The sequence below is a fragment of the Fundulus heteroclitus genome, chromosome 18 (genome assembly GCF_011125445.2).
Source record: "Fundulus heteroclitus isolate FHET01 chromosome 18, MU-UCD_Fhet_4.1, whole genome shotgun sequence".
Taxonomy (NCBI): Eukaryota; Metazoa; Chordata; class Actinopteri; order Cyprinodontiformes; family Fundulidae; genus Fundulus; species Fundulus heteroclitus.
Genome location: NC_046378.1, coordinates 14,556,332 through 14,582,709, shown reverse-complemented (window position 1 = coordinate 14,582,709; position 26,378 = coordinate 14,556,332). Strand labels below are relative to the sequence as shown.

General features: G+C 40.7%; 1 protein-coding gene across 1 annotated transcript in view; it reads left to right on the top strand.

Moving 5' to 3' along the window:
• Nucleotides 1-25,456, top strand: part of LOC118566760 (cGMP-dependent 3',5'-cyclic phosphodiesterase-like) — a 220,738-nt gene extending 195,282 nt beyond the window's left edge. Inside the window, exons 3-10 of the mRNA XM_036150131.1 lie at nt 12,836-12,925; nt 13,241-13,329; nt 20,311-20,420; nt 21,061-21,116; nt 21,309-21,368; nt 22,707-22,863; nt 23,649-23,701; nt 25,451-25,456. Of these exons, the coding sequence (XP_036006024.1) occupies nt 12,836-12,925; nt 13,241-13,329; nt 20,311-20,420; nt 21,061-21,116; nt 21,309-21,368; nt 22,707-22,863; nt 23,649-23,701; nt 25,451-25,456 (621 nt within the window). The remainder of the gene's footprint in view (nt 1-12,835; nt 12,926-13,240; nt 13,330-20,310; nt 20,421-21,060; nt 21,117-21,308; nt 21,369-22,706; nt 22,864-23,648; nt 23,702-25,450) is intronic.
• The last annotated feature ends 922 nt before the right edge of the window (nt 25,457-26,378 follow it).

The window sequence follows — 26,378 nt, the reverse complement described above, 5'->3', positions numbered from 1 at the left end:
GGTGCGGTCTCTTTAAATCTGAAGCGTCCCAGCATTGTAGTATGCTGTGGGATAATATAATCAACAACCGGGGATTTTGACATATCCAGTTGCAGCTTCAGCATCCTTCAGCTTGGACTGCAAAATCGCTCAGAGACATAGAAATGGCCAATTCGCAAAATCGGGAAGCTGGACGTCCATGACTTTGCTCCGTAGCAAATACTGTGATGTAATAGTTGAAAAAAAAACGGAATAGAAAACTGAACATCTTGAAAAATATGACCCAAACAGAATATAAAGATATCTACGCAGCAGCTCCATTCAAGTTCACTGCTTTCCTAGAGACTCCAAGTACACAACAGAATGTATTTAAGGGCTAAAAAAGTGAAAGTTTTTAACCCTGTTATATCCCGGTGTATGCAGCGTGATTTTAATCCAGTACAAAGGTGGTCTCAGCTACATCTTGAGCTAAGTATACGGCAAGCCAAGGTTATCAGCCACAGCTAATAATCTTACAGGCTAACCCCAGGAAACTCTTGTTTAAAATAAATGCTGCCTAAAACAAAATAATGATCCAGATAATGACAACTCCACAATTCACTTACAAATCATAGTTTTTACACTCTTTCTTCCTGCTCTGTTAATCAAGACCAATGCTGAGTGCATTTCATAGTTAAGTGAAGAAACTGTAGTGTAATAAAAGTCTTTGTAAATAATATCAGAGCTTTTTATCCTAATCCTGTCAGTTTCTGATGGCTGGCAGATGTGGTTAGTTTAAAAAAAAAAGACATCTGAGTATCGCACTGCATCCGTCTATTGTTTCAAAACTTGAAATGTTTTTGGTTCACAGTTTTTTTTTTGTGCGCTACACTACCGCTGACCTGGAAGGTGTTGCGCGAGACTTTAAAAAGTTGAAACTAGAAAGCATCTGAGGCAGCATGAAGTCAATAAATGTGTCCAGAAGACATTTTTGCCTTTAGTGATGCGTGATTGAACTGTATGCGTGTGCTCATCAGAGGGCACTCACTTTAATGGCTTGGCTGTATTCTACAGTGCATGTGTCTCCAGTATGTTAGTGATGCTACTGGAGACCCAGCTCTGTTGGAATAACAACCAGGACCCAATGCAACAACACACACCCCCCCTCCTCCTCCTCCTCCTCCAACCTGGCTGCACAGGTAAGTGAATGTATGCCTCTTTCTATTTTTTTATTTTTTAATTAGACGAGCTCATTTAGTCTTGGCAGCTGTCGGTTTTCAGTCCTCTGCCTCTTTATCGACTGGCAACTGGGGGAAAATCATTCTGCATCAATTATTCACTAAACGTAAAGAGTCCAATAGTTTGCCTCCTATCGAATTAAACATCAACTTCCAAACATGCAGTAGATGAACTAAGCATGCTAATGATTTGCTGTAAACCACGGAGGGGCTCATCACAACAAATAAATAGTGGATTTTAAATAAATCTCTATAGGCAGGGGGTTGGGACGCCTTTAATCATCTGCAAGTGGAATGCCATTACCCACCGTCCCCTTGGTGCTACATCAAGGTCGAGCCTATTGAAATGCAGATTGGTTTGCTGTGTTGGATGGCTCTGTGAACAATGCAGCAGATGAAAAATATTGGAGTCACCCTAAAGGCTCCAATTAACTCCTTAAACTAATCCTCTCCGACAGCTCCTTACCTCAGATAGGTTAACGTCTAATGTGACCAATTTGGAATATTAGTCTTCAGCGAACTGTCTGATCTAATCTGATTCGCGGAGGCCTGTGTACCTTCCAGTGCGTCCACGGCTGTAATCGAGCTCTTAATGATCCGCATATGGTGTCAGGGTCATTGAAATCCTTGATCCAGGCGTTTTTGATTTATTCTGCCTATTTCTGTGTGAAATTAAAAGCAAAGTTGTTGTCTGTCCATTAAAAAGCAATTACTTTTCTTGTAGCTCATCTTGGCTTAATAGCTGAACTGGGATAAGGGTGAGTGGTTAGAAGATAATTATGGAATATAATTCAGTGAATGTACAAAAGGTGACAAAGTAGACACATGTTGAAAACTTCAAGTTGGATAGGCCATCTTTAATGGCCGAATGTACAAAAACTGGCTCATTAGATATTGAATTTAGCTTTGAAACTTCTCAATTAAGCAAGGTTTAGAACAGGGGCTCCCAAACTTCTTACCCTGCAACCCTCAAAATAACAATGCCAGAGACTTTTGGCTCGTGAGAGTTTTTTGTGTGTGTGTATGTGTGGAAATTATGAGAATAAAGTCATAATATTACAAGAATAAAGTAGTAAAATTATGAGAATAAAGCAGTTTTTTTATAATAAGTAAAGCTACAGTAAAGTGCAGCCTTTCCCCTGCATTACCATGAGGAATGTTGAGCGTCTTGTAAAGTAATACTTGAACCTGGTCTGTACCCATCCACAAAAAGATGTCCTTATGTTCTTAGACACATTTGTTACAAACAGGCTTGGAGCGTTGGATGCCAACGTCCATAGTTAGAAACAGAAGTACACAGCGTCAGTAGGTGGCAGTGCAGGGAGTGGCACAGTGAGTCCCAAACGAAGTGGCTTTTAAGCAGTTGTACCATTATAACCCACACAGTTATCACTGTGTATGACCGTAAAGCCTGGCTCTTTGAGAGCAAAATTAAATAAGTGATGGAGTCTATAGTGCACAAGTCTTGATGTAATTGTTTGGTTTTAGTTATTGCCATATATCCAAATACCTAAAAAATAACCAAAAACTCCTACAGCCAAGCTTTGAAAGTGATTATTTTTGTTCCAACCAAATCCACATGCGACCCATCTCTTTAAAATGCACGACCTCCATCGTCTGAAAAGATTCACAGTTTTCATGTTTATTAAACACGATGTTTTAGTGAAACTGAGATCGGTTGACCTTGCCCTGAAGCTGTGTTTATGCTGCATGCTTGACGTTGGCATCTAATCACTTGGACCAGTATGCAAAAATGATCTTCTGAGGGCATAATTTTGTTTAATCTAATGATATATTTAGGCCTTGAACCTTTGACAAAACATTGACTGGAGACTGTGATCTATTTGGATGCTTCAGACACTCTGAGCCCTTCTGTGCCAGCACACTTTATTGTCCTTATCCTTGGCTGTTTGACAGTTCTCAGTTTGCTGTTAGTGTTGCCGATATCTAAACTCGTTACATCCACTAAAAGTCAATTTCTATGAGGGGGAAGCTGATATAAATATAATTATACTGCGCAATCTAGAAATGAGATAAAGCTGCAAGCTTTTTTTCCCCAGTAGGTGTTAAAGTAACTCAATTTTCTCATAATTGAAGTATATTGTACATTTAATACGTGGAAAATTAGATTTTCTCTTATACCTTGTCTGCAAAATTAGTTTTATTTTCTCTTCATTGAAAATAAATAGAGAAGGCAGTTGGGAATGTGCTATTTACTGTTACCTGCTAATCTTTTTTTTTTTTTTAAATGTTGTTTCTGTCTCACTGCACCAGTCTGTTTTATTTTCTTTCTTTATTAAATCTATTTCTATGATTATTTTCTTGCATTTCCAATTATACATATGCAATATTGCAGCAGTCGGTCCCTCAGGGCTAAATCTCTTCCTCACTCCTGCTGTTTCAGTATTTATTCGCTGAGTCCATCAAGGAAACGATAGAGACACCAAGAAGTCTCACTTCACTGTTTGTGCAGTTACAACTACAGATGGGGGGGAAATCATTTTGTTATCAACTGCAAAGACTATAGCTTATACAATGAATACATTTTAGGATTGTTCATGAAAGTTGTTTGTCAACACCAAACATGTCCTATAGACGTCAGACAAAAGCATCAGCTCTTACATCCAGGACAGAATAAACTACAGAAAAAATGGATCTGGCCAAGATCTTCACATTAGAAAATTATCTTGCCATTACACAGAGCTGATTTGGCTTTATCCTGGTGGCTGCAGCCTTGTCCGCGTAGACTTAATTAAACTTTTCAGTGAGATGTCCTCCCGGAGTTTTTGCTGCAAACGTCTGGCTCCCTCTCCATTAACTCAGATTTATGCCTGCTGTAGTTCGGGGAAGCGATGGAGGGAAGAGGCGGGCGTCTATTTTTTTTTTTTTTCAGCCCCCTGTTTTCCTTCCTTACTTACATTTATTAGCAGGTTGGCCCCGTGCACCAGTCGAGCCCTGCATGTCTGCAATCTAATTTTCTCTCTACAAGTTCAGCTTTAGGCTCTTACCGCTACTTTCTCGGCGTTTTGCACCAGCTGCCGCACAGTTTCAGCGCGATGCTTGTGGCTTAAGTGGTTCCCTGAAGAGCAAAGTAAGGGTTGCTGTTGCAGAGGAAGCGTGCAAGCTTTAGATGCTGCATATCTTGTTGACCACCTTTGAGAAAACCTGCTAGAAAAAAATAGGATAATAGGGAAATGTGCTTCTCTGTAGTCAGTCATTTTAACTAGAATGTTTTGACTTTTCTTTCAAAGCTTTTTTTTTGGAGCATCGTGGTGTCTAAAATATCAGATTGCAGTTTGCGGCAAGGTGAACCGGCTAACGCTGGAGTCTCTGGAATGGGGAAATGTGTGCATGCAGAATGACAGCGATAAGGCTCAGAACAATTTGCGTTTGGCCATGCTGATCACAGGCACCCTTCAAAATGTCAGAGAACTGCAAGTGATTAGAAAAGCTGCAGATAAAGACGGCTGCAAAGCGTCGCCCTGATGCAAGCAGCCGGAACAGGAAGGGGGGGGGACCTGTGGATCAACATAACGCTGAAGAGGTCGGGGTTGAACTTTACATTTTGGCGATTAGAGATGTGAAGGACGACCGATGGAAACGAGTAAAAGAAAAGGACAATTCACAGTGTGACTCAGTGTGACATTTCCTGAAATCTTGCATTCAGATTGTTTTATAAGCAGAGGCTGTGGTCCAGTACAATCTGCCAAAGTGCTTCAGTAAATCAATGGTGACAGTAAATTTATGTGTAGGGCCAATATTGTATTTATAGAAACATTTTTTAAATAAAACAAACAAAAAAACATGTGAGCGGACATTTGGAATGTCTAGTCTCTTTTATATTAGTCCAGGTGAATGTCGTCATTAATAGTAACAATTGGTGAAGTGGAAGGAAACTGATATTTTATTTTATTTGTTACAGATAAATGTCAAAAAAGTTTGCCTTGTATTTGTATTCTGACCCTTTTCTCTGATACCTGTAGATAAAACCCAGAAAAACCAGTTTGCTTTAATCACTTAATCAGTTAAAGGGGGCCTATTAAAAAAAAAAAGAATGAACTTTTTGCAGGTTTTTGTACTTCTCTTTCTTCTTGCTTCTACAAACGGTCCAAGCGTTAAAAGAAACATTCAGCTGTTTTTTGGCAATAAGTAAAAACCTCCCGATTACTACGTCACAATTGACAGGCACTGCCCCTCTCGTAGCAACCCAAGCGAAGTAAAACTGTAACATAAAACATGACTTTTATATCACAATGAAGTTATAATTGTTATTGGAAAAAAATCACATACACAACTTAACAATGAGATTCATACATGCTGAAAAGATTTACATATAATTGCCATTCACTTAACTGCAGCTGAAAAGACACAGACAACTGATGGTTAGCATTTTGCTAATTTGCTTAAAATAAAATGCTAATAGTGCTAGCGCCACTAGCGTCTTATTTTTTTTTTTCTAAGATTCTGCTAACCTAAAACAACCAAAATGCCTCCTAGACAGTGCTGCCAGGTAGCGACAAGGTTTTCCAGCCCAAAAATCTGTTAAAAACCGCCACAACACACAAAAACCCGCCCAATGAAATTATGTTATATTTACTTTATGAGCGGGCCTGAATGCACATCAGTACTATAAGTTTTCCAAAGCTGAAATCCAACAAAAACCCTAAATTATTTTCCCAAAGACCAGACAACACAGCACAGCAACAACAAATCCAGTGAGAGTGTAACGTGACATCTTCCCCCCCAAACATGTTTGCAGATCAGATTTGACTTCAAAACAGACTTTGTTTCACAGTCAAGACACAAACTATGATCAATGTGTACACATAAATATGCAAAGCTTAATTCTACACATTTGAAATAATTACATTTACTATGGCCGTTATGATTTTTTTTTTTACCATTTTTGCAAAATCCACTGTTGGATGAAAGGCTGAAGATCTGAACGCTGAACTTACTCCTCTGAACAATAATATAATCCATCGTGATTTGTGATCAGTACATAGCTGAGTCAAGTTTCCACAATAACAGCTATGAACCAATGACTAATGATGAAACAATGACATTAATAAGTTAACTCAAGAACTGCTGAACTGACTCCAAATCTGCACAAATTATGTCCACTCACCCAAAGCAAATTTTACCCACAAAATAAAAATGAAAACTGTCAAATTGGGTGGAAAACACATCTAACCTGGCAACACTGCTCCTAGAGGCATCTCAAACAAACCAATACTTTACGAGAACATGACAGGATTGTTTAACGCTGCAGAAACGTGGCTTTCAACGTAGCTCTGGAACTCTCTAAGGCAGCCCTGTAGGAATCGGCTAATTTTGCCTCTTTTCCAATGCCGCTGTCTCCGCTGCACGACTCAACTACTGCAGACTGCCACTCTTGGTCCCTGAGCAAGACCCTTAGCCCCAGAATGCTCCCCTGGTGCCGCACAGTGACTTGACTGCTCCTCAAGGGGATGAGTTAAATGCAGAGGACAAATTTCATAGGAATGTATGTTGCAATGACAATAAATTACAAATGCTGCTGAACTCTTAGTTTCTGAATGCATTCTTGCACAGATGCCCTTTGCACAATCAAATTCTGTACATACAAATGGTTTTTAAAAATACTCACCTGTACACTGTGACTTTCTCCTGCACTGTTTCAGTTGTTTTACTTTTAAATCACTGCTGCACCCTATACTGTATTTTAAATGTATTGTAATTTACAAGCTGTATTCTTGCACAAATGCCCTAATTCTGCACATACAAATGGTTTTAAAAATACTCACCTGTACACTGTGACCATGGGAAAGTAGTAAGAATAAAGATATGGATCCCATTTAGCGTTTGCTACCAGGCATGTTGGAGGAACTGTAAGCTTATTAGAGGAAGTGCTCTGGTTAGATGAGACCAACAGTAACTTTTTCTAGATGAAATCCATTATGTGTAATGTCGGAACCCAAACAGCGCATTAGCCTGAACACAACATCTCCACGGTGGTGGCGGCATCATGCTGTGGTGATGCTTTCCTTCTGAAGGGACACCTGGGAAGCTTTTCAGAGTTGATGGGAAGATGAATTGAGCACAAGTCTGAAGAACAACCTGTTAAAGGGTGGCCGACGCTTCCAGCAGGACAACGTCCCTGAAATGGTTTTGATCAAAGCATATTCATATTTTAGAATGACCTATTTCAAAGTCCAGACCTAAATGCAAGTGATATCAGGCAGCAAGTGAAGACAAGACAATTGATGTTCTTATCTGCTCTCCATCCAATCTGATAGATCCCTACCTCTTTTTGCAAAAGAGAAGGGACACTGTGAAAACTCAGAGGGTCTGAATATAAATTCACAACAAACCTTTCAGGTTTTGCTTAATAAACAAAACATTCAAAAACATTGATCCTTTTCATTTAACAAGTGTGTACTCCTGTGTCTTGGTCTATCACATAAAATACTTTAAGGGTGGCTGTAACGTGACAGTATGTGTAAAACGGCACTGTAAACACCAGGATTTCGTTGTCATGTCTTTTGTTCTTTTTGTTTTTTTTCAGTGGATTTTTGAAAATCCAAACATTTTTCTTCATTCAAACAAATTTGGTAAGAGCTTAGACATTAAGGAATCAAGACAAATAAATAAATGGTCACGTTTTGTGCTTGAACATCTGCATGTGTGTGTGTGTGAGAGAGAGAGAGGATGTTCAGTGATGGATGGAAAGGTAGGTAAATTAATGTAACAGATGGTTTGAGGTACATGGCAAGACATTATTGGCGAAAGCTCGCAGGACGGAGTCTGACATTTACCGAGACACACATCTTATTATTGCCAGTAACATACATCCACATCAGTGAAGTACAAACGATGGCAAGTTACATCCTCTGTTGCTCGTGAGGACTAAACTGCAGAGCGGAGAGGACTCGTTTCCTGCTGGTAAAATCTCCCTACAGTCAAGCGTTATTTACAGGAATTTGTGCGAGATCCATGAGTCGTGCGATCCATAACTTAAAAAGCAACAGGCGCCCGCTCACCTTGGTTCTGTCAGACGCACTATAACGCATACGGATGCTCATACATGGGCTGGCATCGCTCCAACTTCATTACAACGCGCTCTGGCAGGCTGATTGAGTGATCAAAGCTAATCGCATTTAATCATGTCTAATCATATGTAATGACCAACATCGAGTGCGCAGCCATGACAACACTCCAGTTTCTCTCCCTTTTTTTTTTTTTCCAAATCTCCTCCTTCACATTTTACGCCCCCACCACCATCCCTGATCTCTAAGAAACCCCATCCTTTGCCCCTTTTGCCACCACCCTAGCCCTTCTCTTCCTTGATTTGCCCTCGGTCCAAAGAAAAGAAAGGCTGAATACAGATGCTGGGGGGGGGAAAAAACAGCAGAGAAGCTTTGAAATAGGAGGGGAAAATTAGAAAAGTAAAAACAGAGATGAGAGATTGACACTCACGGAAAGAGCACGAAATGTCGTCCACTTTAAGGTATTCACTGTTCAGGAAGCCGAGCAGCTTCTTTTCTTTTCAAGCTAAATTCAGAGCACAGTTTTCGAGGCTGCAGGATGTTAAGTCTTGATTCTTTTCTTTCATTGTTTTTTTTTTCCTCTGCTTTGATCAGATTTTGAGTTCCCACTGAGATGTTTCTTCAGACAGCGGTTACATGAAACGATTATGCTTTGTGATAACACTAACAGGTTGGGATTTAAGTAGACCGCACGGGGCGTAAAAATACTTCTGCTATGAATTTAAAGATGTCATAAGGGAGGTAGATCAGCCAAGGCTGGTCTCTCTGTCATTTCTATTTCATATAATCAAGATGCTTGGGTAATGCTGCATGTACCAGATAGTTTTATGTCTGGCATCCGCATTTATTGAAACGCCTTATAAAGAAATTTAAAAGTCACCTCTAATAACTTATAAAATAAACCTAGCAGGGGTGCGGTGGTGGCACAGGGGCAGAGTGTGCGACCCATGTATGGAGCCATTTATTTTACATCGATTAGTGTCTAGGAACCTTGAATCAATAATTGGTAACTTTCTGTTTACCAGGAAGATTTGCCGCTCTTCAAATGGGAAAGACAGGAGAACTTTCCACTGAAATCAGCCCAAAGTTTATCTCATAAACGGTTATTTGACATAAATGTGCCCATCTGCTGCCAGAACAATGTATAAAAAAGTTTCAAATAACTTAAACTGTGTCAACGATGCTGGATGAGGACCTAGGTTTATCTTGTCACTATGCACCGATGGTCTTTATTGACACATCTCCACCAGGGGTGTCGGCAAATGTGGATGGGGCTGTATAATGTCGTTCTTTTGTGCAGCAACGAAAACACTGCTGCAAGGAAAAGCAAACTGCTCTCACTTTATGGTTAGTCGGGTTTTATGCCAGCGGTATGATTAAATTGACATATTCATTAGATGGTTAAAAAAAAAACCTTTAGACCACCCATCCTCTAAATGTTTTTGACATTGAAATTGGCTCTGGAAGTCTCTCCCTCTGGCCGACAGATTAATGTGCAGAGTCAAGAAAGTGGCCAATCCTTCAGCGACTCTTTTATGCCCTCATTTCTTTATTCTTCATACATGTCTCTCAAGTCTGCCTGCTCAGGCCAGGTATAAACAGGCTTTTGTGCACAGAGCTGGCAAGCAAAGAAGGCAAATTAGCATGGCAGCAGCTCCACAGGTTGTTGTTTATGTCAGAAACTATAAAGAGGTGTAAATCGCTACTATTTGGGCAGATTTTAGATGTCAACAGGCAAGGACTTTTTTTTTTATAAATCTAAACTGTGGGTAAAAAAAAATTGGGAGAAAACATTTGTGTCCTGCTGCTCCACACAGACCCAAACACAAACCCGCTCCTGACAAAGCCGAGGTATAAAATGTGTGTGCATCGACCGGCAGGTAGCGCTGTTGCATTGCAGCAAGAAGGTCCTGAGCTGAATCTCAACATTGGCTCTGTTTGCAATTTGCGGGTTCTCTCCGGTTTCCTACCACAGTTCAAACACATGAAACGGTCACCCCCAAATCACTGTTACCAATGTGTTTTTGCGTGCCGTCCCTGGGAAACCGATGAAACACACAATGTGTGCAAGAGATAATGGAAACCAGTCCAGGGTGTACTCCACTGCTCACCCAATAAGCACTAGAGATAGGCACAGTTAAGCAGGTACAGGCTATGGACTGATGAATGGGTGGTAATGAATGGATGGATTAATGCAAAGACAGAAGAGATTAAGGCAAGGCAAGGCAAGGCAAATTTATTTATATAGCACAATTCAGTACAAGACAATACAAAGTGCTTTACATGATTAAGATATAGCAAAATAATAAAATGTAGATAGAAAATAGAATAAAAGCAAGTAGGGATAGAATGTAGTAACAAAAAAGAACATTAAAAACAGTAAAACTGTTTAACTAGAACAGTCAAAGGCAATTTTAAACAGATGTGTTTTTAATCTTGATTTAAAGGAACTCAGGGTTTCCGCACTTTTACAGTTTTCTGTAAGTTTGTTCCAGATAAGTGGAGCATAGGAACTAAATGCTGCTTCTCCGTGTTTGGTTCTGGTTCTAGGTATGCAGAGTAGGCTGGAGCCAGAAGACCTTAGTGGTCTGGAGGGTGGATACACTGATAACAAGTCTGTAATGTATTTAGGTGCTAAGCCATTTAGGGATTTATAGACTAACAGAAGTATTTTAAAGTCTATTCTCTGAGATACAGGGAGCCAGTGTAAGGACTTTAGAACTGGGGTGATGTGCTCTACTTTCTTAGTCTTAGTGAGGACGCGGGCAGCAGCGTTCTGGATCAGCTGCAGCTGTCTGATCCACTTTTTAGGCAGACATGTAAAAACACCGTTGCAGTAATCAATTCTACTAAAAATAAACTGACGCTGACAGGTCAGCTGACGCTGAAATAGCCCTTTCATTTTCCACCGGTATAAGAGTTGCAAAGCTAACTTTAAACATTATTAGCCACCTATATTGTACAATATTTTAGTTTCAGTAGTTTCACTGCACACAGCACCATGTGCCAACCATTCCCATTGCCAGCCATAGAAAACTTGAGCACAACTGAGAGATACCTTTTATTTCCCCCTTGTGACGAGTCGCCCTGGGTAAAAAGCCACATCACCCAAATTAAAAGCTGCAACTGCGTAGCAAATCTGTTTGTCTTCAAAAGGATGACTGACATGTTATCAGTGCAAACAGAGGTCGAATATTACCAAACTGAGCACACCCCTACGTTTCACTGCAAGCTGCAGGGGTGCCTCTTTGTTGACTAAATGCTGAAGAGCGTTTCTGCAAGTCTCAGGTAATGCGGAGTGCAAATTATGAGGCTGCTGCATGCTGCTGTCCTAGTAACCAATGTTGCATCCCTCTGAGTGCTAAACATTTGTAAAGCTGAATGCAGATTTAGAGGAAGAAAAATGTGCCGCGAACATATTTTCGTCCACAACGACTTGTGTTTATCCAAGGAAAGAGACATGTTAAAGTAAGAAAAAAAGCACAAATCTGTTATTAAAAAGGAGTTTCCATGTGCCTATGGCACATTGGCCAAGCATAGCATTATGGGGCTTTATATAAATACTGATGTATAGACCGAGGAACTCCACAAGAGCTGCAACATTTAGATGCATCCCTTCTCAAAAACACCCAAATCAAATGAATGGCTCATCACCAGGCCCCTGCCAAGCTGAATAACACACTGATGAGGGAATTCAGCGTTTTGATTCAGGTAAGTTTGAGCAGGAATACATCTAAAAGTTGCAGCATAGTAGCTCCCAAAGGCTGGGTTTGGGTCTCCTTGTTTTAGAGACGTCCCAGTTTCGCATCGATCAGACTCACTCATATCAGCATTCTTGACTATTTTTGCCAAGACATGAACTTTGAGAACAAAATGTTCACTCGCTCCCACTTACAGGTGCCATGCTGAAGAGATAATCAGTGTTATTTACTTCACCTGTCAGTGGTCATAATCGCTTTCACTGATTAACGTATATCTACAAAGTATAGCTCGAATTCAGTTCTCTCGAGACCTTGCTTTCTCCAAGCTCCCGTCGGTGATTTTGTCTTGTACTGCATACAGTATGGCCTCAGAAATTGGAACGGTAGCAGGTTTGGGTGTGGAAAGCTGTTTAATCAGGCGGATCCTAATTGAAACCATCGTAATTAGGATCCCCGTATTTTCATAAACTCCTGTGCGAGTTAAGTGCTTCTGCTAGAGCCGCCCATTACTTCCCGTGCACTTTAACTCCGTGAGTCAGCCACCTACCAAACTCTGCAAATGAATTTTGAAGTGCTTTGTTTTCGCAGATCCGAAACGAAAACGCAAGCGCCGAGTACGGTGGAGAGCAAAACTAATTCAGCTGTCTGAGTTCACTTTATGCTCTGAGTGCCACCCTTGTGTTGCCAACTGAAGAGCAGGATGCATTTAGAAAAAAAAAATGACTTAGAAGCTCCTTGCAGCCTTGCAAAGTCATTGCGGATAAAATAGTTGCGGCTGTGTAAACCTTGTACCTACAAAGAAAACACAACGTGGCAGCCGAGGCCTCTGCTTCATAATTTCTTCTTTTTTTTGATATCATAAACAAACAGGGAAACACACATGAGGGAATTTGTTTGTCTTCCTCTCCAGGATGCCTTGCTGCGGCTGGCAGCAGTTGTTGATGTACGCTCACTCCGAGTGGCCCTGCGAGACAGCGTTCAGGAGCTGCTCCCCAGCACGGTATTTGTTCCCTCTCTCTCTCTCTCTCACACACACACACTTACACGTACATAATTTACATTTGCAAATGAACACAATTGAAATTTCCTCCATTTATTACCTGGGGGGGGGAGGAGGAGGGGGGGAAGCTTCCTGTTAGTATTCAGAGTGATGGAGCCTGTTGTGTCAGTCTCGACATCGCTGCAGGGAGCATATAGGCCAAAGCCCTTTTTGCAAACGCACGAGGCTCGTCTCTCATTATATCAATTACATTCTGATTAATGTTTCAAGCGAGGGTGCGCGTATGTCTCCCCTGTTTTGATTTTTATATTCCAGGAGTGTGTGTGCATCTACGTGCTGGAGGGAGACTCCAGGCTGCTGTCTGACGACCCGCCGCACGAAGTGCCACAGGAGGGGAAGATCAGGTGTGTGCCGTTTTGTGTGTGTGTGTGTGTGTGTGTGTGTGTGTGTGTGTGTGTGTGTGTGCGTGTACGCCATGAGCCGCGGATGTTGTTATCGCGCTAAATCACCGCTGTGTGCTGATTTGCTGCTGCGCCGCCATCCAGGGTGGTGATACAGTGCGGAGCAACAAAACGTGGAGAAGGTGGGGGGGGGGGGGGGTGGTTTTGTCTAACTGAAAAGCAGGTGCCACTTGAATGAACACGTCGCGCTCAGACAGAAATCGGATCATCAGCGCACGGGATTGAGGTGTCACAGAGAACGATCCGATCATCACAAAGACGTTCTCTGCCTCTGATGTCCTGATGTCTCATTGTTGCCACCCCTTACTGTTTCTCCTCACTTAATCTCCTCTCGTTTTTTTTTTTTTTCATCTTGTTGAACATCTCTTTGTCTCTCTGACACCCCCTCAATACTCCTTTGTGATCTGCTTGCCCATCACAGCGTCCCACCCCACTGCTCGACTCGCAGTTTGCCGTGTTTTTCCCTCTTTCAAAGCGTTGAGCCGCATGTGGCTCGGTCTCTTTCACCTTCAGTCGCGCGCTCCCTGTGGAAGCGTCGCAGACCTAATCGCCCAGATAGCCGTTGCCCCTCGATCCCTTAGCGAGGCACGGCGATCCTCTCCTCTGCTAAGTGCTCTCTCTGAAGCTTTGCACATATGCTGCTGTGACTGCTGCCCAGGGGCTGGCAAAAAAAAAAAAAAAAAAAAAATGCTCTACATTATTGATGAATCTGTCTTTGTCAAACAAGAAGCCAGTTTCTAACGCCTTGCTGCCACATTGACACGGGATCCCATGCAAGCGTGTGAAGAAAGAAGCCCGGGCCTCAAGTTGGCAGTTTCACACTTCCGCCACTCTGCTGCACGGATAGCTGGATTGCAGATATTCGAAGGGTTACAGGACAACTTTTCACTCTTCTCTCTCCTATTCACCGGCTTATATAAGCCTGATATCAAGACCTTGGCATACACGCCCCCATCTACCTACCTACACACATACACTCTGAGGGAACCCATCTAATCGGTGGAAGGCCATCTGGTGGGAGCTTGATTCAAAAGCACTTTCTAATAAACCAGACCTTGACACGCAAACACACACCTACACACACACACACACAAACCCTAACACAACTAATGCACATACATTTTCAGCAGTTCAGAGATTGTTTTTTTCTTCTGTACCGTTTGTCATGTACAAGTAAACCAAAGTACCACAGCCAAAATAAGGCAGTTTAAAAAATGCCGTGGATGGAAAATGCACACTTAATGGGGCTCCCAAAAGTCTGCACACCCCACATGAGCTATTTGTGATGGAAAAATGGCAACTGAATAATAAAAAATAAATAGGAAGGTGAAAAGATAGCAGCCCGTTCCAGCATGGTCTTCCAGCACAGTAGATTCAATTCAATTCAATTTTATTTATATAGCGCCAATTCATGAAACATGTCATCTCAAGGCACTTTACAAAGTCAAGTTCAATCATATTATACAGATTGGGTCAAATTATACAGATTGGTCAAAAAATGTCCTATATAAGGAAACCAGTTGATTGCATCAAAGTCCCGACAAGCAGCAGTCACTCCTGGGGAAGCGTAGAGCCACAGAGAGAGTCATCTGCATTGTATCTTCAAATGATAACCTTATGCACAGTGAAAGATGGCGGTAGCAGCATCATGCTATGGGTTCGCTTTTCTTCCTGGAATTGAGGGTTTTTGTCAGGGTGGATGACGATTTATGAATAGCCAGTTTTAGTCAAAAACCATCTAGTTTCAACCGGAAAGCTGAAGATGATGAGGAGTTTTATTTTTCAGCTTTACAGCGGTCTAAGCAATAAATCCAGATCTACAAAAGAAGAATGAACGTTTTTTAATGGTCGAGTCAGAGTCCAGAAGCAAATCTGGAAGAGAATCAGTCACTCCAATAGATTTGGGGAAGGTAATATTTGGTAGACAATGGATGAACATTTCCTAGAGTGGGAAATCATTACCAGGTCCACAAGTGGGATGCTAATAGATTCCTGAATGTCTAAATTAAATTAGTAAACTATTAGTTTTAGGGTTTACACACTTGTAAATGCAGGTTGTTACTACCTTTTTTAATTAATTTATTTGTGGGCACTCTAGTGTCTTGCCTCTTTACTTCACTCTTCAGATGGTTGTTTATTTTCCCCATTAGTGATGTAAGGGAGCATGTTAGTGAGGAGGGGAGTTTGCAGTAAACGTCTAAAGACCATGCAATCATTTCAGAGCCAACCACATTTATAAAGAAATTTGTCTGAAATAATAGCTGAATAGTTTTATATTCAAACACAAATCACAGCGAAACTTTAAAGAGCCTCTTTCATAACTTTGACAATATCTGCTGTGTGCTGTTTTTTTTTAGCTGCTGGAAGTTACAGTGCACCTACAAAATGAAATGAATGTGATAAAGTTTGACAGGTTCTGCTCCATAATCTAACATTAAATGCCAGAAAGTCAACAAAAGCACGTTATAGATATTTAAATAAAGCTGACTAATGAAAACATTACTGACTATTTCTTTGAAACACATTGAGCTGTTTGATAATGAATTAAGACAGGTAAATTGGTTTGAAATGGTAAATGGTAAAGACAGCAACTTAGCCTTCAAAGAACTAATACAAATGTTTCAGCAGCTTGTTTCTAAACATTTTAAAGTTAAAAAGATAAAACCTAAAGAAAAAATACCTTGACCCAGGCTTAATTATTATTTATGGAAATTGATAAGAAAACGAGATGCAGCATTAAAAATGATCATAAAGCAGGACTTACAACTGATCGTTTTATTTATAATAGTCAATGTTATTTAACATTTAAGACATTTTTTCGTACTTGAATTAAACAAGCCAAAAAGATAGAAAGATAGAGATAAAGGTTGGGGAACAATGTTACAAGGATGGGTCAACAATTGCACTCTTATTCAATAATCATTTTATAGATTCAATGAAGGAAATAATCCAATATAATTCTGGATCTCCTCATCTTTGCACTCCATCTCTGCCTTCTACTCTTAACAATGGGGCCTTTTGCTTTAATCACATTCATTATTTTAAAACCAATAAAATTATACAATCACTATTAAACCCAAAGGCTAAAGATTACTGGGGGCTTGATAGCGAACTCATCAAGAGACAAATGGATATTTTAACACCAGCAATAACAAATTATTAATAAATATATAGATGGATGTGTGTTCCTCAGTGTCTTTATAATTGCTGCTGCTGCTGTCTGATTGAGAATGTGAAAGCCAGCCTGGACAAGGAGGACACAGTGGGTGCAGTGTTTCTGGACATGCGAAAGGCCTTTGATACAGTAGACCACCGTGTCCTCCTGTCCAGGCTTTCTCAGTATAATTTGTCATTGGATACATAGCAATGGATAGAATTATACCTATCAAATAAAAAACAATGTGTGAGGGCAAATCATGCAGTGTCCTCCATGAAGCCCTGCACTACAGGGGTACCACAGGGGTCAAACCTGGGTCCCTTGTTGTTCAGTATTAATGACCTTCTGGTCATTATGTATGCAGATGATGCTGTCATCTACATATATGGGAAGGATATGGAGCAAGTGGCTTCTAAATTATCTTAAGCAATGGACAAAATAAGTAACTGGCTTACATCTTCTTGCTTAGCGCTTAACGTAAAAAAAAAACTGAAGGGATGTATTTTGCAAAGTCAAAAACCTCTATAGAAACTTCTAATATCTATGTTAAGGGACAAGAAATAAACATTGCGACAAACGTAAAATATCTTGGTATCCATTTGGACCAAACCCTAAGCTTCAAATAAAAAACTCAGTAATTCTATGAAATATAATATCTCTTCCTTTAGGCATATTAGTAAAAGCTTAACCACTGAAGCATCTTTCACGTATTTCAACACCATGATCATGGCACACATTACTGACTGTTTGTCCTGTTGGTCACAACCCAGAGAGACCACACTAAAACCTTTCAGATCTCTTTATTATCAGGGATTGAAGGTATTGGCCTGCGACAGACTGGCGACCTGTCCAGGGTCTACCCTGCCTCTCGCCCAGTGAACGTTGGAGATAGGCACCAGCACCCCCCGCGACCCCATGAGGGATAAAGCGGTTTAGAAAATGGATGGATGGATGGATGAAGGTATTGGATAAAAAAAAAAAACTCTTCATTATCAGCATTCTAATAATCTCAGCAAATATAGATAACTTGATTTTGACAATTAATTAAATATACAAATTTGAAAACAGTATTCAAAATTTGAATAACATTTGTTAAACTTTGTTCTGAACAAGCAACTTTGAAGTGCTGCTCCACAGCTCACAGAAACGGTGCCATTCCAAAAAGATCCTACGCTTTGCACAGACAGATTTTTCATATATATAAAGCTATCAAACAGTGAAAACGTTCTCATGTCTGCTGACATGAGAACGTTTTCTAAAAAAAAAACACAGAAACACTTAGGAAACATCAATCCAGGTAAAATGATCATGATAATATTTATGTACTTAACTGCAGCTGTTGTGAAACATTTTACAATTTATGATCTCCTTTTAACTTAGAAATGTTAATCATGTTGTACAAAAATTATGTATGTTTTTTTTTATGTTGTAAACCTGCCCAGGGACTGCAGATGGAAATTGTAAATAGATAAATCTGCTACAAAGCATCTTTTCTCTGAAAGAATAATGTATTTTGTACATTGTCCCTGCCAAATAAACTAATATACAAACAAGCAAACAAAAAGGAAGGAACTGCCCGAGGACAGGTGTGCCAATCTTGAGGCATTTGTTGCAATATTGTAATTGTCTGATGTTTACATTGAAGCTGCAGAAGGGAGTTCTGAGAGAACGCCGTTGATTTAACCTGAGAAATTGAACAAGCACACCTTACAGGTCTCTTCCCCTCGCTCCTTGCGGCGCTACAGCGTGATTGGCACTGCTAAGACACTTGTCCTGGCTCTGATTGGTTGTTTCTGACCGGGAGCGGTGTGTTTCTGCAAGTGGCAGTAGGACCACTGGGAGGAGCTTGATTTTATTTATTTATTTACTGTCAGGATGTAGTGACAACAAATATGTAAAAAAAATTCATTTTTACAAAAGTTACCAACTGCAGATTTAACTGCATGCAAAAATAAAATATAATAACTTTTCGATGATATCCTAATTCACCGATTTGGACCTTAATATAGGCAGTTTTCTGATGTCAGTCTTATTTGGCAGCTGTAGCTTTTGCAGAAGACCAAACAAAAAGTGCAGATTTTTAACCAAGGATTTCATAGTGACCTGAAGGAAATGTATCTTAAGAGGTAAGTTGTATCAAGGGAGAGGACATAGGAGACACACAATAATCTCTTCTTATAAATTCACTATGACAGACGACTCAGGCAGAACCCCTGATTTTGTCCGCCTCATGGTAGAGATCTTCATCAGCGTACAGAAGAAAATCTTACGCTTACACAAACATCACCTTACATGGAGACCTGTCAAAGAATGAAATGCAAACAGGGATACATATGGAGGATTCTAAACAATCTGTGTGTGTGTGTGTGTATGTGTGTGTGTGTGTGTGTGTGTGTGTGTGTGTGTGTGTGTGTGTGTGTGTGTGTGTGTGTGTGTGTGTGTGTGTGTGTGTGTAACATTTTTGACAGATCATAGGTCTAGGATCAGACTGTTGTTTATCCAGCGGTTCTGCAGATCCGTCTCCCAGAAATCATATCTGCGTGGTCAAAGTGACCTAAAAAAAAACAATTTTTGTGCTGTTGCGACAGAACATAAATTTTTTTTGCTAGCTTTTACAAAAAAATCACTTCTTTTCTCCCACAGTTGGCGCTATTCTAAGCTTCTTGAAAACATCTCTAACCAGTGTTGCTCTTTAATGCACGTTCGCATAGGTTTTGTTTCTTATTTGTAAATCTGTTGACCATGTCAGCGTTTCATTCGTTCTGTGTATTCAGACAGAAAAAGGTACACCTCAAAGACTACAAGACCAACTTCTAAGCACAAGCGGCACTATAGGCTACTAAGTTACTGTATTTTCTCAGCGCTGCTAGATGTTTTCTATGTGTAGTTTTTTTTGTTTTTGTTTTGCATTTTACTGTTGGCCCGATTTGTATTCGCTCCAGGGCTCCTGCGCCGGAGAGGCGCTTTGAACAAATGCATTACACAAAGGTCAAATGTATTTGTTACAATAAAATATTTTCTGATTGGAGTGCACCGGTCCTCTGTGAGCTGAAATAAACACTTTGAAATCAATGCGCCATGCAGAGATTGTGCTGCAATGGTTTGGGGGGGAATTCAGGCTCTGTGAGCATGTAATGGAGTGACTGCTGCCCCCTGTGTGCGTGCGTGCGTGTGTGTGTGTGTGCGTGCGTGTGTGCGTGTGTGTGTGTGTGTGTGTGTGTGCGTGTGCGTGTGTGTGTGTGTGTGTGCAAGCGAGCTTCTGCCAGACGGCTTAGCTGTTTATTATGTGCGGCACATAGATGTTGAATTTACCTGTGTGTGTGCTTGAGTGAAGCTATTTACATTTCTTATGCTTTTCGTTCCCATATTCATGCGAGTCCGAATGAGTTTTCTCGTGCGTCTGCGTGTCTGAGAATTAAGAATCCTTTCCTCGTGTTCTAAATAAATTGCACACCTTTGTGGGCATCACACCTGGTTGCTCATCAGCCCTGCTCTCCACATGAAGAAAGTATCCTCTCACAATTCATAATGGGTCTATTCGCCGATGCTTGGGTTAGTGGGTATCAACGCAGCACATCTGCTTTTTTTTTTTTTTTAACGCCAGTGATTGTTTTTTTTCCATTTGCAATGAATACCTTCCAGAAGAGACCTCGTCTTGCCTTATCGTCTCTGCAGCGTCTGACGAACCGCATTTAATTGAAACTGATTTCATGCACCTTATCGTATTGCTCTAACCTGACTCAGACTCGTCCCTGTGTCTCTCGCAGGAGTACCGTGGAGCAGCAGAAGCGATGCGAGTGCACTGGCCTCCCTCCATCAGAACTGCCGGAGAAATACAGGATCTTCCTAGCGGCACCGTTACCGGGACACAGGAGAGGTGCGGCTGAATGTTTTATGTAGAGTCCAGGGCAGGAAGGGAAATATGTAATTTCGTGTCCTTCTCTGTGAACACGTGGTGAGATATAAAAAACAGCGGGGGGACAGGGAGAGAAGTAGTTAGCAAGAGATGATAATTGCACTGAGAGAGGTATGAAGCTGGATGAGCATACAAATTATACAAAGGGCCCTAAAAAAAGGCAATAAAAGGTTGTGATGAGGGGAAAAATGTGAGATGAGTTTGAACAGACTCTTCTGTGCTCTTCAAATGGACAATTTCAGAGAACAACCTGAGGAATGTGTGAACTAAAAGTGCATATGCAAAGCCGCTCTGTGCTGTGGGAATAAATACATACCAATGAGCGTGTAGTAATTATGCAGGAGAGAGAGTTTGTGTGCTTTCTCGCTTTATTGTCTGGCGCAACAAGCAGCGTCTCATTATTCCTTCTCAAATAAAAGCAATAAACAGTCTTACTCAAGGACATACCATGTATATTTTTCATGTTTTTTCTTCCTTTTCCGTTTTTTTGCCTTTGTTCTTATTTGTTATGAAGCACAGAGAAAGAACAAATATGATTAACGTCTGGACAGTCATGCAAATAGGTTTGATACCGTTTATTTTATTTCTGATTCTCTTACAGCTCTCGTAATTCCCATCTTGGATCAGGATCACAGCAAGGTTCTAGCCGTCTTACTGGTGAGGAAAATAAAAAAAAGAATCAGATGCAGCGGATTCAGCTGCATTGGCCCGGTTATTGGGAGCTGATTCGATTTAAGTGAACACGCGCAAATACAATGAATCTTGCAGACGCATCATGCTCTGCAGCCTACACCATGAAGTGGTCCCGCCCGCTCAGTTCCCCCCCCCGGTTGTCTCTGTGTGTTGCAGGTGGGATGTGGCCCGCTATCAGATCAAGACGAACTGCATCTGAATGTGCTGGGAAAACATGTAAGCCCCCCCCCCTCATTTCTCTGTGTTTCACGATCGAACATGAAAAAATAAATAACTTGGCAGCATGAGTTGCAGTATGTTGCTGGAGGCGTTTTCTCACTAAGGTTCGACAATAGCAGGTTTTGCAGAACAACAGTGCAGCACAAGTAAAGAATAAAGATACCCAGCTCTCAAAACAAATGACAATTTTACCTATATGTTCCTTTTTTAGGAATCGGGTCATCATTTTACCCCTTGAGGCCCTCTCCACGCTAAAACTTGTTTTTTTTTTGCAAAGGAAACTTTTCCAGGTTCATTTACAGCTGCCATGTTATTTAAAAAAGCACTGTTGAAAAAACACATAGAAAATGTGGCAACGAATAAATAAATTTTCTTCAGGTAGACCTATTCTGTTTTTAATTTGTATATATGCTTGGACTCACAGTGAAAAATAAAGCCTCTTAAGCTTTCTAGCTCAAGGAGTTTCTACAGATACGTGGAGCTGCTCATGTTTCATCCACCGTGAAAAAAAAGCTTAGTTCGATCTGAAAATGTAACCCCGGATCATGATGCTGCCACCATCGTATTTTACAGTGGGTTTATTCTTTTTAGAAGTGCGCTCCAGAAATTTTTCATCACAACTTAGCTCCAACTTATTGCAAGATAAGGCTTCTGTCTTTGGACCTTAGTCCAGGAAATGTGAAAACACAGGAGGTTTTTGTCACATGTAGAACACAAGCAGAATTAACCTGAATGTCCTGCAGCTCCTTCATTCCTCTGGCAGCCTCCCAGACTAGTTTCCAGCTTGTGAAGTGAGACCTCTGCAAGAACTGGACAGCTGAGCTTTATTCACAGCTCACCAGGTTCTGGCTAAGTGACGGCAGGTTTGAACTTCAGCACACTGGTGGTTTAGCGGCTTATTACTTTAGAGGCAGGCAAACCTGCACAGCCAGGTTATCCCAGCGCTAGTTTTTTCTTTACATTTTGTTTTTGTTATGGATGTCTGTTGTTGAAAAAAACTGGAAATATAAGCCAGAAAAAGATCTGCAATTACTAACTAGGTATCATTTTTGTTTTACATTGCAATCAAAGTTATTTGATCATATAATCCTAACTAGTGAAAAATTATCTAAGGGAGCCTAGTTGACTGCTTCCTTAGCAATCAATAGACAGTAGAAAGGAATCTTTTAAAGACACGTCCTGCAGAATTGGAAAAAAAAAATGTTAATTGCTGGTCCAGGAGTTTTTATTAACACTGTGTACACAGGTAACAGCAGCAGTAGCTCAGTGAAGTATCTCCGTTAGCTGACTTTGCCGTCTGTCTTTCTTTCTGTTTGTTTCCACACGGCACCGCAGGCCTCGGTGGCATGTGTCCGCATCCAGGCAGTGCAGGCGTCCTATCAGAGGCCTCCTCTGAGCCCGTCGCCTCTGCAGTCCCACAATGCTCTGCTGCACCTCGACGTCTCAGAACAGGACTACTGCGAGCTGGACCGCAACATTCTGCAGCTCTGTGGTACGCTCACGGCACCGACAAACACGCTCATCCTTGTTTAAAGGGCAAAGTGAGGACCATGCCTTGCCCCATAGACTTCATTTTCAATCCTTTCTGTGGCCTAACCCTGACCTTTACCGGTATATACCTAACCCTTAGTGCTAACCTAACTCCTATCCCAGAAATAAAGTGAGGACCAAAAAATGTTAAGGCAGTTTGCATCAAAGCTCTCACTTTACTAGTAAAATAAGCAAAAACAAATTCAAGTACAAGAACAAAAACTTTGACTTTCACTGTTTCTGCTACGAATACTCCACATATTATAGAAACATAGGGAGTTAGACCCTGTGGCATGGAGGCTCTGGGAGTCTCGATGCAGAGCCTGAAAACAGTGTTTAAAATTTCATGCATAATGGAGGTGGACTACCTCCTGCTGCTCCTGCACACAGACATAAACATTGTTTACTCTCTGGTAATTGTCAATAAATGTGAGTTGCCTTTTTTTTTCTTCCCAGTGCCTCTGTTTCACTTCTGTGTCTGGCTCGCTGCCACCTTCTTGCTCTGCAGTCCAGGCAGCTCTCCATCCCTTGTCTTGTCTTTGTTATTAGTCCCCCTGTTAACCGGCTCCTTTCACCCTTCCACGACCTCGCTGTCTGAGTGCACCTCTCTCTGGATTTCCATCTGTCCGTTCGCACACATGATCTGAATTCCCACTCTTCCCGGACGTCGCTCTGCCCTTGCTCCCCTGTGTTTTTCTCGTTTTTCCACTCTCGTCACTTTCTTTTTGTTTCCTTTTCCTCTTTTAGGTGAGCTCTATGACCTTGATGCCGCTTCTCTCCAGCTCAAAGTCATCAATTATGTAAGTAGCTGAGATCACTCGTACAGTCCCGCGATCACACAGATACAGACGCACGGTACAGAATGTCTCTGCCAGTGACTTATTCCTGTCTTTCTGTCGCAAAATCTTTTATCACTTCATTACTTCATCAATCTCCCTACAGAACAGCCCCTCCACCCTCTTCATACATTTCTATATACAGTGAGATAGACTCTGTGAAAAGAGGGGGAGAAAACAAAGATCAATTGATCAATTGCAGCGGAGAAGAGGCTGCGCTGTAGCAGAGGGAGCAATAGAATAATCAGAAAATACGATTTAAATGTATGGATTTATTCACAGATGGGGAAATATGAGAGAAAGACGGGTAAAACCAGAGAAACGAGGGGGATTTGAAGGTTATCCTGCACTAATCCTTAGTACATTAAAGCAAAGGATTGTTTTATGACCTTATAGAGAAAAAACAACACACTTTTGTGGCGGTGGGGGGGGGGGGGGGGTTGCTAGACCATTTGCTAGACATTTTTTAATGCTTTTGCTAGACCACCGGTATCCAAAGTGTGGCCCTTGGAATAATTTTGAGTGGCCCCCCCTGACCCGAAATTTAGGAAACTAACCCTTTCTTTTATTAAAGCAAACATCTATAACCCTTTTTTCAGACATACAATAATTATTTATTTTTTCTGATAAAGCAATTCAATACTGTACTATTTTGCATTTTTAATTGATAAAAATGTATGGCCCCCCGAGCACTTTTATCTTGCCTATTTTGTCCCGTTGAGCAATACATTTGGACATCACTGTGTTAGACGCATTCATATTTTGCTTAAGCAATGAATAAATAGGTGGTTTTTATTACAGCCAAACCTGTGGTTGCCTCTTTCAGTCATAGTCAGCCATCACTAACCGTTTTGTTTTTTGTTTTCTTTTGTTTTTTTTGGGGGGGGGGGGGATTATATTTCTGCATGGCAAATTATTTACTAGTAGGTGTAGTAATGAAAAACCAGGAGATCCTGGAGTCAAGACATCCACGTTCCTGACTCTGTGTAACTGAGTCATTAATGTAAAGGACTGTGTTCAAAATACCAAAGGCGTAGAGTTCAATCAGTGAGGTTGTAGATGCTGTAAAAAAAAGAAAATGTACAAGATGTACAAGAATACAGAAAATAGAAATGGCGAAGACTCAACAAATGTTCTCGCGTGATCAAGAAAGGCCTGCTAGACGTGTCAGTACTGTATCAGTTAGAAGATGGCCATGTTAAGCCAAGCTACTGGCCAAAAGTCCCTGCAATGTCCTATTGGTGGGGTAAAAAACATAAAGATGTTCCATGTGCAAAAGAGTACATTGGCTGGTCTAAATAGAAATGCCAGAGCATTTTTAGACTGATAAAATCAAGACTGTCCTTGGGCCTACATTTTTGTCAGATGAATCCCAAACGTTGAACTCAAGCCACAGCACACTATGATGCACGGCGGCTTAGGCGTTATGCTACGGGGATGACTCCCATAGTGTTGGGTTTATTCATCGCATACAGGGATTATTAATCGGCTTTAATAGTTTAATTGTAAAAGTTTTGTGCCTGTTTACAGGAGCCAGACGTTGGTCACCTCTGTGTGTGTGGGAAGCATGGTGGTTCTATAACATTATATTATCACAGCAATTCAGAGGAAATGTATAACGTGAAGCATTAAGTTTTATACGGTAAATGTTTGTGAAAACACAAAAGCTATTTGTTAAAACAGGCTAACATTCCTTTTTCGCACCTTTTGTAGAGTTAGAACAATTTTGCTCAATTTGTCTTCATATTTGGAGTTGATATAGAAAGCACTCTATTACTAATATGTTCATGTTTGTGAGAGCAGAGTTTTCCAAGAATTATAAGCTTTAATCAATAAAAAAAACACTGCTGTGGTGGACCTTTAAACTTCTTCCAAGGACATTGATTCTTTTATTCATCAATGAAGCAGATTAACGATCTTAAATAAACTGACACAGTAAGATAAAGCTGCTCTGTTGGGTAAATAATATATTTTAGAGTTTTTAAAGATACAAGTGAGAAGGGCCTTTAAACAGTGTCCTGCACGTTTATGGGAGCCTCCAGTAAAAAATCATTAAAAAGCCTTAAAATCAGTTCATCTTTTATTGCAGTTGTATTATTGCTCTAAAAAAACATGGGAAAACTCTTGATCGATATATCAAGAAGGTTTTAGTGACGTAAATAGGAAGCTTATTATTTACAAAATGGTGGATAGTGAAAATATATTTGCCTAAATGGGCTTTAAACAGCTGAGACTGTGAGACAACGTTCCAGGTGTACCCTGCCACCACAAACAATGAGGAGTAAGTAGAAAAGTCTCCAAAGATCAGTGTGAGATAAAGCTGCTGCATTTAACGATACATTTTAATTAAGGGCTTCTAAGAATCTTTATACCGTTCCATTGGAGGGGGCACTGTAATTTTCACGCTCAGTTTGGTGCACTTCATGTGTAAATCAACGTTAAACAGGTTGTATTCAGACCTGATTACGTTCAAATGCCAGGCCTGGGTTTAACAAGCAGCCAGTGAGAGAGGCGCGCGTGTGAGAAATGGGATTAGACTCCTACCTGGCGCATGTTCTGGATCAGCTGTAGGCCTCCTTTTATATATCTATATTATATATATATATATTATATATATATATAATATGTATATATATATATA